This window comes from Lipotes vexillifer, unplaced genomic scaffold, assembly GCF_000442215.2.
Source record: "Lipotes vexillifer unplaced genomic scaffold, Lipotes_vexillifer_v1.1 scaffold90, whole genome shotgun sequence".
In the NCBI taxonomy this organism is placed as follows: domain Eukaryota; kingdom Metazoa; phylum Chordata; class Mammalia; order Artiodactyla; family Lipotidae; genus Lipotes; species Lipotes vexillifer.
In genome coordinates, this window is record NW_006782310.1 from 5,234,710 (window position 1) to 5,247,356 (window position 12,647).

The 12,647-nt window shown below is 46.4% G+C and overlaps 1 protein-coding gene across 1 annotated transcript in view; it reads left to right on the plus strand.

Moving 5' to 3' along the window:
* FHOD3 (formin homology 2 domain containing 3) overlaps window positions 1-12,647 on the plus strand; it is a 517,118-nt gene that overhangs the window by 217,635 nt on the left and 286,836 nt on the right. Inside the window, 1 exon segment of the mRNA XM_007455216.1 lies at window positions 22-127. Coding sequence (XP_007455278.1) covers window positions 22-127 — 106 coding nt within the window.

The following is a 12,647-nucleotide window of genomic DNA, read 5'->3' on the forward strand; positions in this document are numbered from 1 at the left end:
TCTTTCCCTGTTTCCTGCCAGGATGACAAGGATTTGGTGCATGAATTTGTAGTGGCTGAAGGTCTGACGTGTTTGATCAAGGTGGGAGCTGAGGCAGATCAGAACTATCAGAACTACATTCTGAGGGGTAAGTGACACCGGGCATGGGGCGGCCCAGCCCCTGCTGCAAGGAGGGTCTGGGGTCACCTCCAGGAACTTCGATACTGAGAGCTTTTTGAAAGACTTGGTTACGGAGTAAGGAGATGAAGACAACCTGTAGCAAAAGAAGACCCCTTCAGGTTTTATCGATTCCTCGTAACTAATCAGTGACTGAGTCCATTTTACTGACTTTACCTATAGTCTCTTCCCAGCTATTAAGAAAAGAATATTCTGCACACTAGGTTCTTTATAATCTCTTTTATTTGGTGAGGAAAGGTACACACCAAGTGGGCTTGGGTAAGGCCTGCATTTGAACAGAAAGCCCCTCAAAACCGAAGAGGCCAGTTATTTCCTGGGAAAAATATTGTCACCGACTTGGGTTATCACTGGGAATTCCTGTAGGAAGCACACATTCCTCACCAGGTCCTCCTGTTTCTGACTTGGTAGGTCTGGGGTGGGCCCAGAATTTGCATTTTAAAGAAGGATGCTGAAAGCTACCTCCGTAATTTCATTTTTTACAAAGTGGTGCGTGTGTGGTGTTTGAAGCACTGATTACCATTCCAGTTCATAAAGTTAATGCTCTTTTCAGAGTTCGAGTATTTTTGTGCCCCTTCCTATTAATAATTTCATTTGCTTCCGTAAAATCTGTGAATAGGCAGGGCAGGAATTCTTAGGTTGGACCATATGACACAGCTGTTATCAACAGTTTTGACTTTTACCAAACGAAAAATTTAATATAGTTCAATATTATCTTCATTTGCAGTTGAAAAATCTGAGTCTCAAAGAGGTTGAGTGTTTGCCTAAAAAATCACTTCCTCTAGGGGGAAGTCGAGCAAGGACTGTGGCCAGGCACTGGGGCACATCATGACTGATCAAGGTTCCGTTCCCCCTTCTGCATCTATGCCTGTAACTCCACAACTCCGTGTTCATATAAGGAAAAAGAAATACCTCCTTTTCTTTCCCTTGGATGAAGGAAAAATACACGAAACGTGTGATTTAATATCAAATGTCCTTGGTTAGAGTTGAATGAGGCAGGCAAAACGCAACAGTCTCCTGCAGTGTCCTGTTGTGTTTTACCCTGAGAAGGTTCCTTACGTTCTGTGTTGTGACCCAGCACCTCGAACTCTCTGAATCCTTCCCCATTTTCTCTGCTCCTGGAGAGCCACTGCAACAAGGGCAAAAGCAAAAGGGAAAACTGAGGCCTCATTAAAAAAATTTGGGGGGGACGTATTTTTAAGTCAGTGTTAATTGTTTCTGTTCATTTTGATAAATGCCAAGTGTGTGTGTGAGAGAGGGTTCCTCAGCCTCAGTTTCTCAGCTCCACGGCGTTTGTGAGGCTGGGGAGGCACCTCCTTTTGTCTACCTTCCATCTTTCCCTGGGTGTGTGGTAGGTCCTCATTACAAGCTGTCAGCAGAGATGCTTTATGGATGAATTTTATGGTTTCTAGTCTCAGTATGATTAAAACATTTATATGGAAACTTTTATGGCACGTGTACCAAATTAACCATAAACTTTGTCCTGCTGTGTTGCCTCCGAATGCGAGCTGTCCTTCTGTGTCTGAAGAAATGCATATAAGCCTTGATTCTCATCCTTACATTTCCATCCACACTGGCCCAACACCTGGCAGAGGGGACGGCACAGGAATAAGGGTGGGAGCAGTTCCTCTATTTTATTTTCCAGGTTACTTATACCATGGATGCTCATAAGTTGAACCACATGGAAAGAAATACACCTAAAATGGCCTAATTCTGAATAATGGGTCCAAATTCACAGCGTCTTTTTTGCGAGGTTTAAAGTATGCATCATTTTAACTTAAAAAAAAAAAAGTCTTCCCCAGTGGGTGCTGGTATGAGTGCACAGACCTACACACACCGTCTACATGTTTATCTTTATTCTTCTGACCCTTACCTAGGAGTGTATATGTGCTTTTTTTTTTTTTTTTTTTTTTTAATAGTGGCGTGTTATTTTCATAACCCCTTTTTAAATGAAAGCATCACGTAAAGTTCTGGCCGTGTCCTCAAGTTTCATCCATGTTGTAGCATGTGGCAGAATTTCCTTCCTTTTTTCTTTTTGCGGTACTTGGGCCTCTCACCGCCGTGGCCTTTCCCGCCGCAGAGCACAGGCTCTGGACGCGCAGACCCAGCGGCCATGGCCCACGGGCTCAGCCGCTCTGCGGCACGTGGGATCCTCCCAGACCGGGGCACGAACCCGCGTCCCCTGCACCGTCAGGCAGACTCCCAACCACTGCGCCACCAGGGAAGCCCTATATGTGCATTTTTATAGAGCCATCATCAGTGTGAGCATCTCTGTTCATCTGCATTCAAGTCTGTGGCGAGGAGGGTGGCTCTGCCAGCGGTGGTCAGCCCCGCCTTATCAGGAAAACAAAATTCTCATCAGGAGCCCCCCCGCAGACCTCCCATGGATTAGAACTGGGTTGCATGGCCGCCTGTAGCTGCTAGGGAGGCTGGCACAGTGGGTGTTTGGCTTCCTGGACTCCAAGGGGACGTAGCAAGAGAGAAAGGCCTGCCTTTGTGCCTGCAGGTTACTCGTGCCTGCCACATAGAGGGACTTGGGAAGGAAAAACTCAGCCCAGCGGAGAAAGCCTTCCAGTAAGCAGCCCCGTGGTGGTCTGGCTGGAGGGAGAGAGGGCCTCCCTGCCACTGAGTGCATCATCATATAGGAGCAGGATAAGCTCAATGGTTGTGCAAGGTCCCAAATAGTGAATTGTGTCAGTGGCGCTCGGCAGTGACGAAAGATGGTGTGGGCACTGGTACTTCAGCTAGGCTGTCCGCCCCAGCGTGTGCAGTGGTTATTAATCTGCAGTGTTCTGATCTGCCCTGGAAAGGCACCAAAAGCAGTTAACGAATACTTGAGAATCAGAGCTCCCAAGCACAGCCAAGGGAGAACCCTGCCAGCCACCTGCTGCTTCTCTGTCCCTGAAGAAGATGCCACCGAGGTAAGACCCTTACTTGCCTCTCAGTTTCCATTGCCACCACCAAGGCCTTGCCTTCTGATTTTGATTTTCCAGTGATGTCTATTTAATGGAGGCCAGACGGCTCCCATCTGTTACCTGGGAAACGAGCGAGCACTCCCTCCCTTTCAGGTTATTACAAGACGTCCTGCCTTCCATGCAGCCGAGGGGCCTTTGCATGCCCACCCCACTTCCGCTGAGTCTCAGAAGACTCGGGGTAACCAGGGCACTGTGTGCACACACATCAGCACATTTGGACGTATCTGACCGAAGCCCGTGCCAGGAAAGTGTACTTCTGAGGGATGTAAAGGACAGATTTCTTAGGCTGTGACCTTTGTGTTTTGATACAAGGAAACTATCGGTGTTTTTCCCAGCCCAGATGTTGAGTTACCCCTTCCTGACCTTGAGGGCATGTAGGCTTTTTAAGGTTGTGATCAGCTGCCGGCAGCCACCAGACATTTGCAATCAAGGACAACCTTTGAATTGCCTCTTTGTCCCACCTCATTTAAACCAAATTACCTTGGGTGAAGGATGGTGAGGCCTGTTGCAGATCAAGAGAGAGAAACTGGGAAGAGGTTTTTAGTTTTGTAACTCACCGTTGCCCGGGGAGAAAACGTCATGCCCGCTCTGGGCCACTCAGGGGAAGCAGAGTGGAGGGCGAGGGCAGGCACCTCCATTGTGGTTTCCACACAAGGCGGGGTGAGCAGGTTTAGGATTGGCCAGTTTGCATTATGTCAGTGGGCCCCGGGGCTCTGGCGTGTGAGAAGCCCACATGGCTGTGGGTTGGGAGTGTGGACTTGGGCTGCTGGAGAAGGGGACTGACTGACTTCTAACCAGAGCCTCAAAACTGGGTCCAGACAGCGTTGAAAAACTCTCTTACAAAGCCGTAAGGTGGGCCAGTTGTCACAGTGCTGTGGAGGAGGAGCATGCCCTTCATGAAGTTTCCTCAGTTTCTATGTGACCATGTGTGAGGCCCCCGGATGCAAAGAAAACAAGAGCATTTGCAGGACCCAGTCCCTTCCACGTCTGCTTTTAGGACTCGTTTAAATTGTCTTTATTTTTGCACTCAGCCCTCTGTCAGCTCTTTTTTTTTTAAGGCCCAGGAATCTGTTGCTCTGTGTTGAGGATGTATCTGCTGAGAGGTAAAGATAGGTTTTGAGTTATGGTGTAGCCTAGCGCTCTCCAAAAACGTGAGCCGGCTGCTGGGAAGAGGTCTTAAATGCACCACATGTAGAAATAATATTTATCCGACATTATTTTTGGATGGCTGTAACTAATGATCTAAAGGGTTTGTGTGTGTGTGATCACCAGTATTTAATATATATCCATAGTGGAATTCTGTATCTCACAACGATTCTTATTGACGTAGTATCTTGAGAGCTATATTCCTGGGAACTTAAACTTTCCGCACACGTGCTGAGCCTTCACGATGGGCCCTGTCAGTCCCTGGGAATGAGCCGATAAAACCAGGATACAGCTCTGCCCTGGAGAAGCTGCCTGGGAGGTGCTGCCTCTGAACCACTATATGCTGTATCGAAAACATCTTACGTGTTTAGAAATTGCATATAGGTGATCTGCTTTGGGGAAGAAAAGAGAAAGAGATAAGTAGGATCAGTGAGACCAGTTGCTTTTCTGGCTGTACCTCCAGGGAAGCTGCCTCTTAAGGGCTAGTTTTACATGGAAAAATTAGATTTGATCATTTCACCTAAAGCAAAGTACCCATTAATCCTAAAGCACCTTAGTCATCATCAGAGCTGGATAAGATCTTAGAGCTCCTTTAGCTCAACCCTTGCCTTTTAGGAGAAAACTGCAGATATTTTGTTTGCTCCTGTGTTTCTTAAAAACATTTTAATGGTTGTCAACATTTAAAAATTGGGAGATTTGACATAAAAAAGTCCAGACTTCAGGTCTCCTTGGAAAAACCGGAACCAGAGAATTTCAGTGCCTTGCCAAATATCACTTAAACTTATAGGGGGGAAATGCCTTGTGTATTAGGGGGTCTGTTAATGAGGATCGGGGCTTGTGGTCAGATAGCTTTTGTTGGCATCTACAGCACCAGGAACGAGACAGTGATACAAAGTGATCAGATGGTAATCAAATGATGATTAAACTAACATCCTCCATCCCGGGAAAACTTAAAAGTTTATCTTTTGACATTTCAGAGCGAAAGAGGAGAGCAGAGGTTGGGTTCAGACTATAGATGGGGAGGGTAGGGAGGGGCCCGAACTGGCACCGAGGTGAGGAGATGAGCACAGAAGGGGGAGAGCTGCTTACTTCCTGAATCAAGCATCCCTTGGCTGCTGTGTTTTCTACCCTCCAGCCTGGCCTGACTCTCATCCACCCCCTTACCCCAGTCCTGAGGTGCACCGGACTGTCTCGGAGGGAACCTCCTCTTTCTTAACCTCTTGCCGGGTCAAGACTTCAGGAATCAATCATGGCAGCCACATGGCCAGTTGTGTGGATGACACAACAGCACAAGTGTCCTAGTAGTGTTTGTCACCAGCCCCCCGGGGAGGGGGAAGTTGAGACCAGTGTCGAGGGCAGAATCTTCCTTCACTTGATGCTTCTCCTCTTGGTCAGTCAATGTGACAGGGGCCGTTTTCAGTGCGGAGTCATGTTGGCTGGCGCAAATTAGCAACCCACTGGGCCAAATTGAACCTGCAGAGATGAGAGTGTCAGAGCATCAGGGCCAGTGACGTAAAGGTGGCCAAAGATGGACATGGCTGACAAGAAAACTTTGTAAAAACTGAGTGATGTAGATAATTTTTCTTAAAACAGAAATAGCTTTTATAACTTTTTATTGTATAATTTGTGAGCACACAATTGTCTGAAAAGCAAACAGCATAAAAAGGAAAAACATGAAAATCACCCATAATCCCACAAAACGAAGACCATATTCTACCCACCCATGTACATACTTGCTTTGCACATGCCTTTTACAAAAATGAAGTGTCCTGTACATATGTTGTCAACCACGTCTCCTGGAAGGGAGCAGTGGACCGTGGCAGCTGGCTTGAGCCCTTGGCACAATTCTGTAACTTCTTTAAACCGCTGCTCCCTCACCTGTAAAAGGGAGATAATACCTTCTTTATAGGAGTGTTGTGAAGCTTAAAGAGCCCATAGAAAGGTCTAAGTAAAAGACTGAATTGTAGGTGTGACAGTTGTTATCAATAATAATCAATGATATTAATGCAGTAACTACCTGTAATGGGCTGAATTATGCACCCCTCAAATTCATGTGTCGACATCGGACCCCCCAGTACCTCAGAACATGACTGTATTTGAAGATAGAGCCTTTAAAGAGGTAATTAAGTTAAAATGAGATCATTGGGCCCTGATCCTTATAAGAAGAAGAGATTGAGACACAGATCTGTCCAGGGGGAGAAGACGGCCATCTACAAGTCAAGGAGAGAGGCCTCAGGAGAAACCAACTCTGTGGGCAGTTTGAGCTTGGACATTCAGCCTCCAGAACTGTGAGAAGTAAATATCTGTTGCTTAGAGTTGTTGAGTTCAAAGGTATGTACATTTTTGTGTTGCTTTTGCTTGAATAATTGCCCTCTAGGGATGTGTGAATTTATGTTTCCACCAGTGATCTCCATTTCTGCTTATTTACCCCAGGCCAGCGGTGATCTTTTTTTTTTTTGTAATCTTTGTCATTCCTGGTCATTAGGGTGCACTTATTCCTACGGGCCAATTTTATAGTCATTTTTATAAAGTGGCTTGTAGATTTTAGTTGTCATTGTGTTAATTTTGTCCATTAATTTGCAAAGAATTGACATCCTTATTTAAAAATTCAAAACTATTGCCTGCATGCTCTTTCATGGCCCAGGACAAATCCTTTGCAAGTTCTCCATCTAACTCTTATGTGCAATGTCCATTTCCTTCTTGTTTGTTACAGAATTTTATGCATATCCCCCCAGGTGTGTTTGTGTTTTGTTTTTTTTCTTATTTATTCATTTTTGAATTAGGTCTGGTATTTACCACGTGAAAGGATGAAAGGATTCTCTTGGGTCATTTTCCTGTTTCTTTTGTAAACTTGGTTTGAGAATGTCATCTAAGTAAGGTCTCTCTTGCCCTCCTGTTTTGTTTCAATCAGGGAACACTCTGTGTCTTGGGGCCTGGGTTCCTCATTTGTGGCAACTGCTTGGCTAAGTCAGTCAGGCTCACGGGTGAGGTCCTTTTCCCTGAGAGAGAGTTAGCGTCCTCTTCCTCTGTGTTTGCATGTCGAAACTCTTCCTTTGAGGACTTGGATGAGTAGCATGCCTGCTGGAGACTTGGTCTGTCAGTTCCGGGCATTCACCAGCTGTGGCGTGTGGGCTGGGAATGGCTGGAGAAGCTGGGCCACTCATAGCCGTGGGACGTGGTCTGCACATTTTATTTGTTTATTTGTTTTTCTTCTCCGCTGTAGTTTTTGAGACCTCTGCGTTTGGTGTCTAATGTTCTCTGTGCCCTGGTGTATCTCACCTCGGCCTGACCTTTCTGCTCACACACCTGGCACGCTGTTGGGGACATGGCCTCCAGGTTGAACCAGCCACACACCTGCTGTGAGGGGGTTTGGTCAGGGCAGGAAAGCCACAGCCCGCCCTGCTTGGGGAGGGAGGCTGAGTCACTCCTGCCGCTGCTGTTGGTGTGTGGTGACAGAAGGGTCACCCCGAGTGCTCTGAGTGTCCCATCTGTGGCCCCTCTTGCCACCCTTGCCGTCCTCACCCTGCGTCAGGCCTGCACCCCTCTTAAAGAAATGGGTCAGAGAAGAGTCTAGAGCTGCACTTATGTCTTTCCTCTCCCAGCCTGTTCAGGCACAGGGGCCAAAAATGGACTCATGCTGGGGTACTTTATGTCTTTCCCATGGCCCGCATGACCATGGGATACTGTGGACATGCCCAGCTTTTTTCCAGGACTTTCTCCCAGGAGAGGGAGCTGGTTGCTGGACACACCATTCCCCATGGCCAGCTGCAGTCTCTGGTGTATCTAGATGGACCCCTCAAAGGCCGTGGTGTGTGGTTGTTACCCCAATCTCAGGGCTCGTGGAATCTCTTCTTCACCCGTGCTTCTCATTGGTCATTTGGGTAGGTTGGTAAGAAGGGGGTTTGGAGGCTTCTGCTTGTGCTGCTATTTTTCTGGAAGTGCGAACTCATCAGAATCATCATCGCTTATGCTCTGGGTCCTGCCAGGCCCTCAGTCTTCAGCACTGCATGCAGGAACGTGGGGTCAGCTGGGTGAGGGAGCGAGGGAAGGTCAGAGCCGGGTCCTGGACTTCGATGGGACAAAGTGCCCTTTGTTTTTCCTCTGGGTTCTCAGGTGAGAGAGGCAGGTGCTGGGTTAGACCGCAGGTGAGGCAGGCAACATGCATGACCCTGAGCCCTTCGCCACATTGGGCAACAAGCAGGGTATCTGCCTTTAACATCTAACTCTAGATGAGTACTCCCAGCTTTAAACATGATTTTGGCTTTCCTCTTCACTCCCTTGCAAGGTATTTTTTCCCTGTAATTAGATGACACTTATTTTGGTAAGTTTACCTTAGAACGAATGAGGCTTTTCTTTCAAGTTTTAATTTTTCTGAAGTAAAAATCAGTGATTAATTCTGTTCAATTCTGTTAAGTAGTAACAGAAGCACTTCACAGGATAGTCTTTATGAAGCAATACACGGCTAGGTCTACCTGGTCAACATTATCCCCGACCTGGAGCATCATTAGGCCAAATCATGTGAAATTGCTGATATGTGACCATTTAAAAAAAAAATTTTTTTTTTAATTTATTTTTGGCTATGTTGGGTCTTCGTTGCTGTGTGCGGGCTTTCTCTAGTTGTGGCCAGTCGGGGCTACTCTTTGTTGCGGTGCGCGGGCTTCTCATTGCGGTGGCTTCTCTTGTTGAGGAGCGCGGGCTCTAGGCGCGCGGGCTTCTGTAGTTGCGGCTCACGGGCTTAGTTGCTCTGCGGCATGTGGGATCTTTCCGGACCAGGGCTCGAACCCGTGTCATTGGCAGGCGGATTCTCAACCACTGGACCACCAGGGAAGTCCACGACCATTTTTTTTTTTTTTTACTGTAGAAATGGCAAAGCTGAATGGTTTAACTTAATATTATTATCATAATTTAAGCTTGACTTGTTGTTCCTGGATTGATAAGATGCTTCTTTAAAATTCACCTCGCGTTCTATGTAGAGTCATAGCCCTCCAGAAATTCAGGCCAGTTTGCAGACCAAGGTAAAAAAAAAAAAAAAAAAAAAACCCAACCCACTCGCCAAAAACCCCCTAAAAGCCCTTGCTGTTTTGTTCAGTCGTGCATTCGAGCACTTCACCCTGTCATAGTCTCAGCCAAAGAGATTTCTCCAGAATTTTCCTCTCCATTAGCAGCCCCCATCTTCTTCTTTTATCTGAGATGAGAAGGAAAAAAGAAAAACAGTGTCATTTGGCCATTCCTATGTGTGGAATTTTCCGCGACTGAATCTCGTTGCTCTGTGTTCATCAGGAATTTTTCCACTTTATTTACACCGAAGATGTGCCTCTGCACTCCATTCTTCTCTCCTTGTTCAGTGGACTTTCCCAGAGGAACTGCTGACAATGTGTACCTTGAATCCCAATTGTTATTTCCTTGGCTATAACCTTATCTCACATATGGTCCTTTATAGGGTTTCTGCTTACAAATCCATGCTTACGATAGAATAGAATGTCTTAAGCAAATTTTAAACCTAGCCTCAAACATGGATTAAAGTTATTTTCCTGGCTGGGATTTACTGGGGAAATGTCAGTTTCTGTGTTCATAGATTCTTGCCTTTTGGAGTTTGGAGGGCTCTTGGCAGATTGGGCCAGCCTCCTGCAGGGCACCGCTCTTTCTCTGGGCACTGTGACTTCCCCAGCCACTGATGTGCACAGGGGCCCCAAGCCCAGGTCACTCTGCAGCACCTCAGGTCTGCGGAGCTGGCACGTCCTGGGTGTCCCCGGTGCACCGTGTCCAAACCCCAACCCGACAGCTTCATCCCCTGGCCAGCACCCCATGGCTCTATCCAGCATATGGATGAAGAGCACGGTCATCCATCATATTCGGGTACTACTGGGGGCCTCCCAGACCCCTCTCTCTCACTCACTCTCTGTAATCATCAACTATCAAATTTGGGCTCTTCTACCCTTCACCCCCTTTCAAGTCCTTGCATCTCTTTTTCATTTCCAGTTTTAGAGTCTGAGGTCAGACCATCATTTTTTCCCCTTCCTGATCTGCTCTCCTAGCCCTCTAACTAGTCTCTCTGCTTTCAACCCTGCCTTCCGTGGTCCATTTTGCCCCCTGTTGCCTGGTTGACCTTCTGCAGTGCCCAGCTTGTCTCCTCGGTCCTTGGCGTACATGGCTAGTGGCTTCTCTCATCCTCAGATGAAGTCCTGGCCCTCCCATGTGGGTAGCGCCCACCTTGGTCCTACCCTTGTGTACCTGTTCAGCTCTCTGCCTGGCCTCAGCCTCACCCCTCCTCACCTGGTTCGCGCCTTATCCCTTGCTTCCTGCTTGTCCTCAGGATGAGGCTAAGATACAGTATTCTGCAGGAGACCTTCCATTGCCCCTCTGGTATTTTGGCGCTCTCTGCATACGCTGATCTTTTTTTTTTTTTTTTTAACATCTTTATTGGACTATAATTGCTTTCAATTGTGTATACCCTGATCTTGACACCCACCTCAGTGGCAATAAATATTTGTTGAGTATAGACTATAGGCCAGAGACCCTCGGCTAATTCCCTGCACCATACTTGGCTGCCTTCATGTCAGTTCCCATCCTTGATTCCAGGTACATGTTAGGAGCTCGGTGAAAAGCGGCCGAAGGAGAGAGTAGATGAATGATAGAACGTCTGCAGGGAAGAGAACTCACAACGCTTGAGGAAGCTGCTGGTTTGTACTAAGAACTCGACAGAGCCTGGACTTGCGAATCTGAAGCTTTAGCTCACCACATCTTGTTTTGGAAGCACTACAGCACACGTTGATTTGTTTTTGGTACTTAGAAAAAAAAGCCAAATTATTGAATTTTTCTTTTTGATAAGCTTACCAGTTCAGTTCATCAGTATAGTGATTATCTTGATATTTTTACCATTTTCTTTACTGAAGTAAAGTTAATTTACAATGTATTGGTTTCAGGTGTACAGCAAAGTGACTCAGTTATATGTATGTGTGTATATATATTCTTTTTCAGATTCAGTGTATATCTTGATTTTAAATTTGTCATGATTTCCTGAGATAAAATACACACAAAAGTGGGTTATACTTTATAACTGGTTTTGGTTCTCAAGGAATTATGTACCTGTCACCAAAATAGATACGTTATGAGTTCCTTGGTGTCAGGAACTCACAGACTTTGTGGCCCCAGCTCCAGCCTGCTCTTTGGTGTCATGTAGATCTTCAACAGATATTTGATGAAAAGAGAAAGAAAGAAAGAGAGAGAGAGAGAGAAAGAGAGAGAGAGGGAGAGAGAGAGAAAGGGGAGTCTCCAGAGACATAACACAGAGCTCTATTTAATGAAAAAAGAAAGAGAGAGAGAGAGAGAGAGAGAGAGAGAGAGAGAGAGAGAAAGGGGAGTCCCCAGAGACATGACACAGAGCTCTATTTGATGAAGAAAGAAAGAAAGAAGAAAGAGAGAGAGAGAGAGAGAAAGAAAGAAGAGAGAGAGAGAAAGGGGAGTCTCCAGAGACATGACACAGAGCTCTATTTGATGAAGAAAGAAAGGAAGGGAGGAAGGAAGAAAGAAAGGAAGAAAGAAAGAAAAAAGAAAGAGAGAAAGAAAGAAAGAAAAGAGAGAAAGAGAGAGAGAGAGAGAGAGAGAGAAAGGAGAGTCCCCAGAGACATGACACAGAGCTCTGTCTTGTATTCTGAGTGATTGTGGGTAAGTGTGCAGAAGATGTGAAATGAGGGGACAGCAGTCATATGCTAAATGATGAAGTGTGATTTGGAGGGTTTTCCTCTGAGTTGGTTTTTGGTACCCCTGTTACATCATACGCGTTATCCCTTGCTTCCTTTCCCCTGCCTCTTCTTTCCCCAGCTCCTGAAAGCCAGGCTCTGTCAAAGCCACTCCTGTGCTAAGCTGGCCTGACTCATTTCTGGAGTCAGTTCCCACAGGCAGAACAGTGCTCCGTGGCCCACGCCGCACACACTCATCTCTGACCCTGGTGCCTTCTTGGCTCCAGGGTTTCCTGAAACACTATGAGGGCACCTGACCGTCCCAGAATTAGAGCTCGACTCCTCTCTCTCCCAGGTAACCCTGTCCTTGGAGCTGGCCTTGATCCTGCAAGGGTTTAAGTAGGGAATAAGTTTAGATGTAGTTAGATAAGTAAGGGTTGTTTTTGGAGGAAGGGACAAAATTGTTGCTTTTAAAGGCAGATTAGGAGCAATGAGTAGGAGTTACAGGAAAGTGGTTTTTGACTGAAGACGAGCTCCAAGAAGAGAGTTGGAAGATGAATTGATTTCTCTTGCCAATGTAAACTGATCAGTGGTGACTTTCTGGAGCATTCTGTTGAGGATTCTGAAGCCACATCCAGCATCAGCAGGGAAGAGGGCCATGACTGAATAGTGA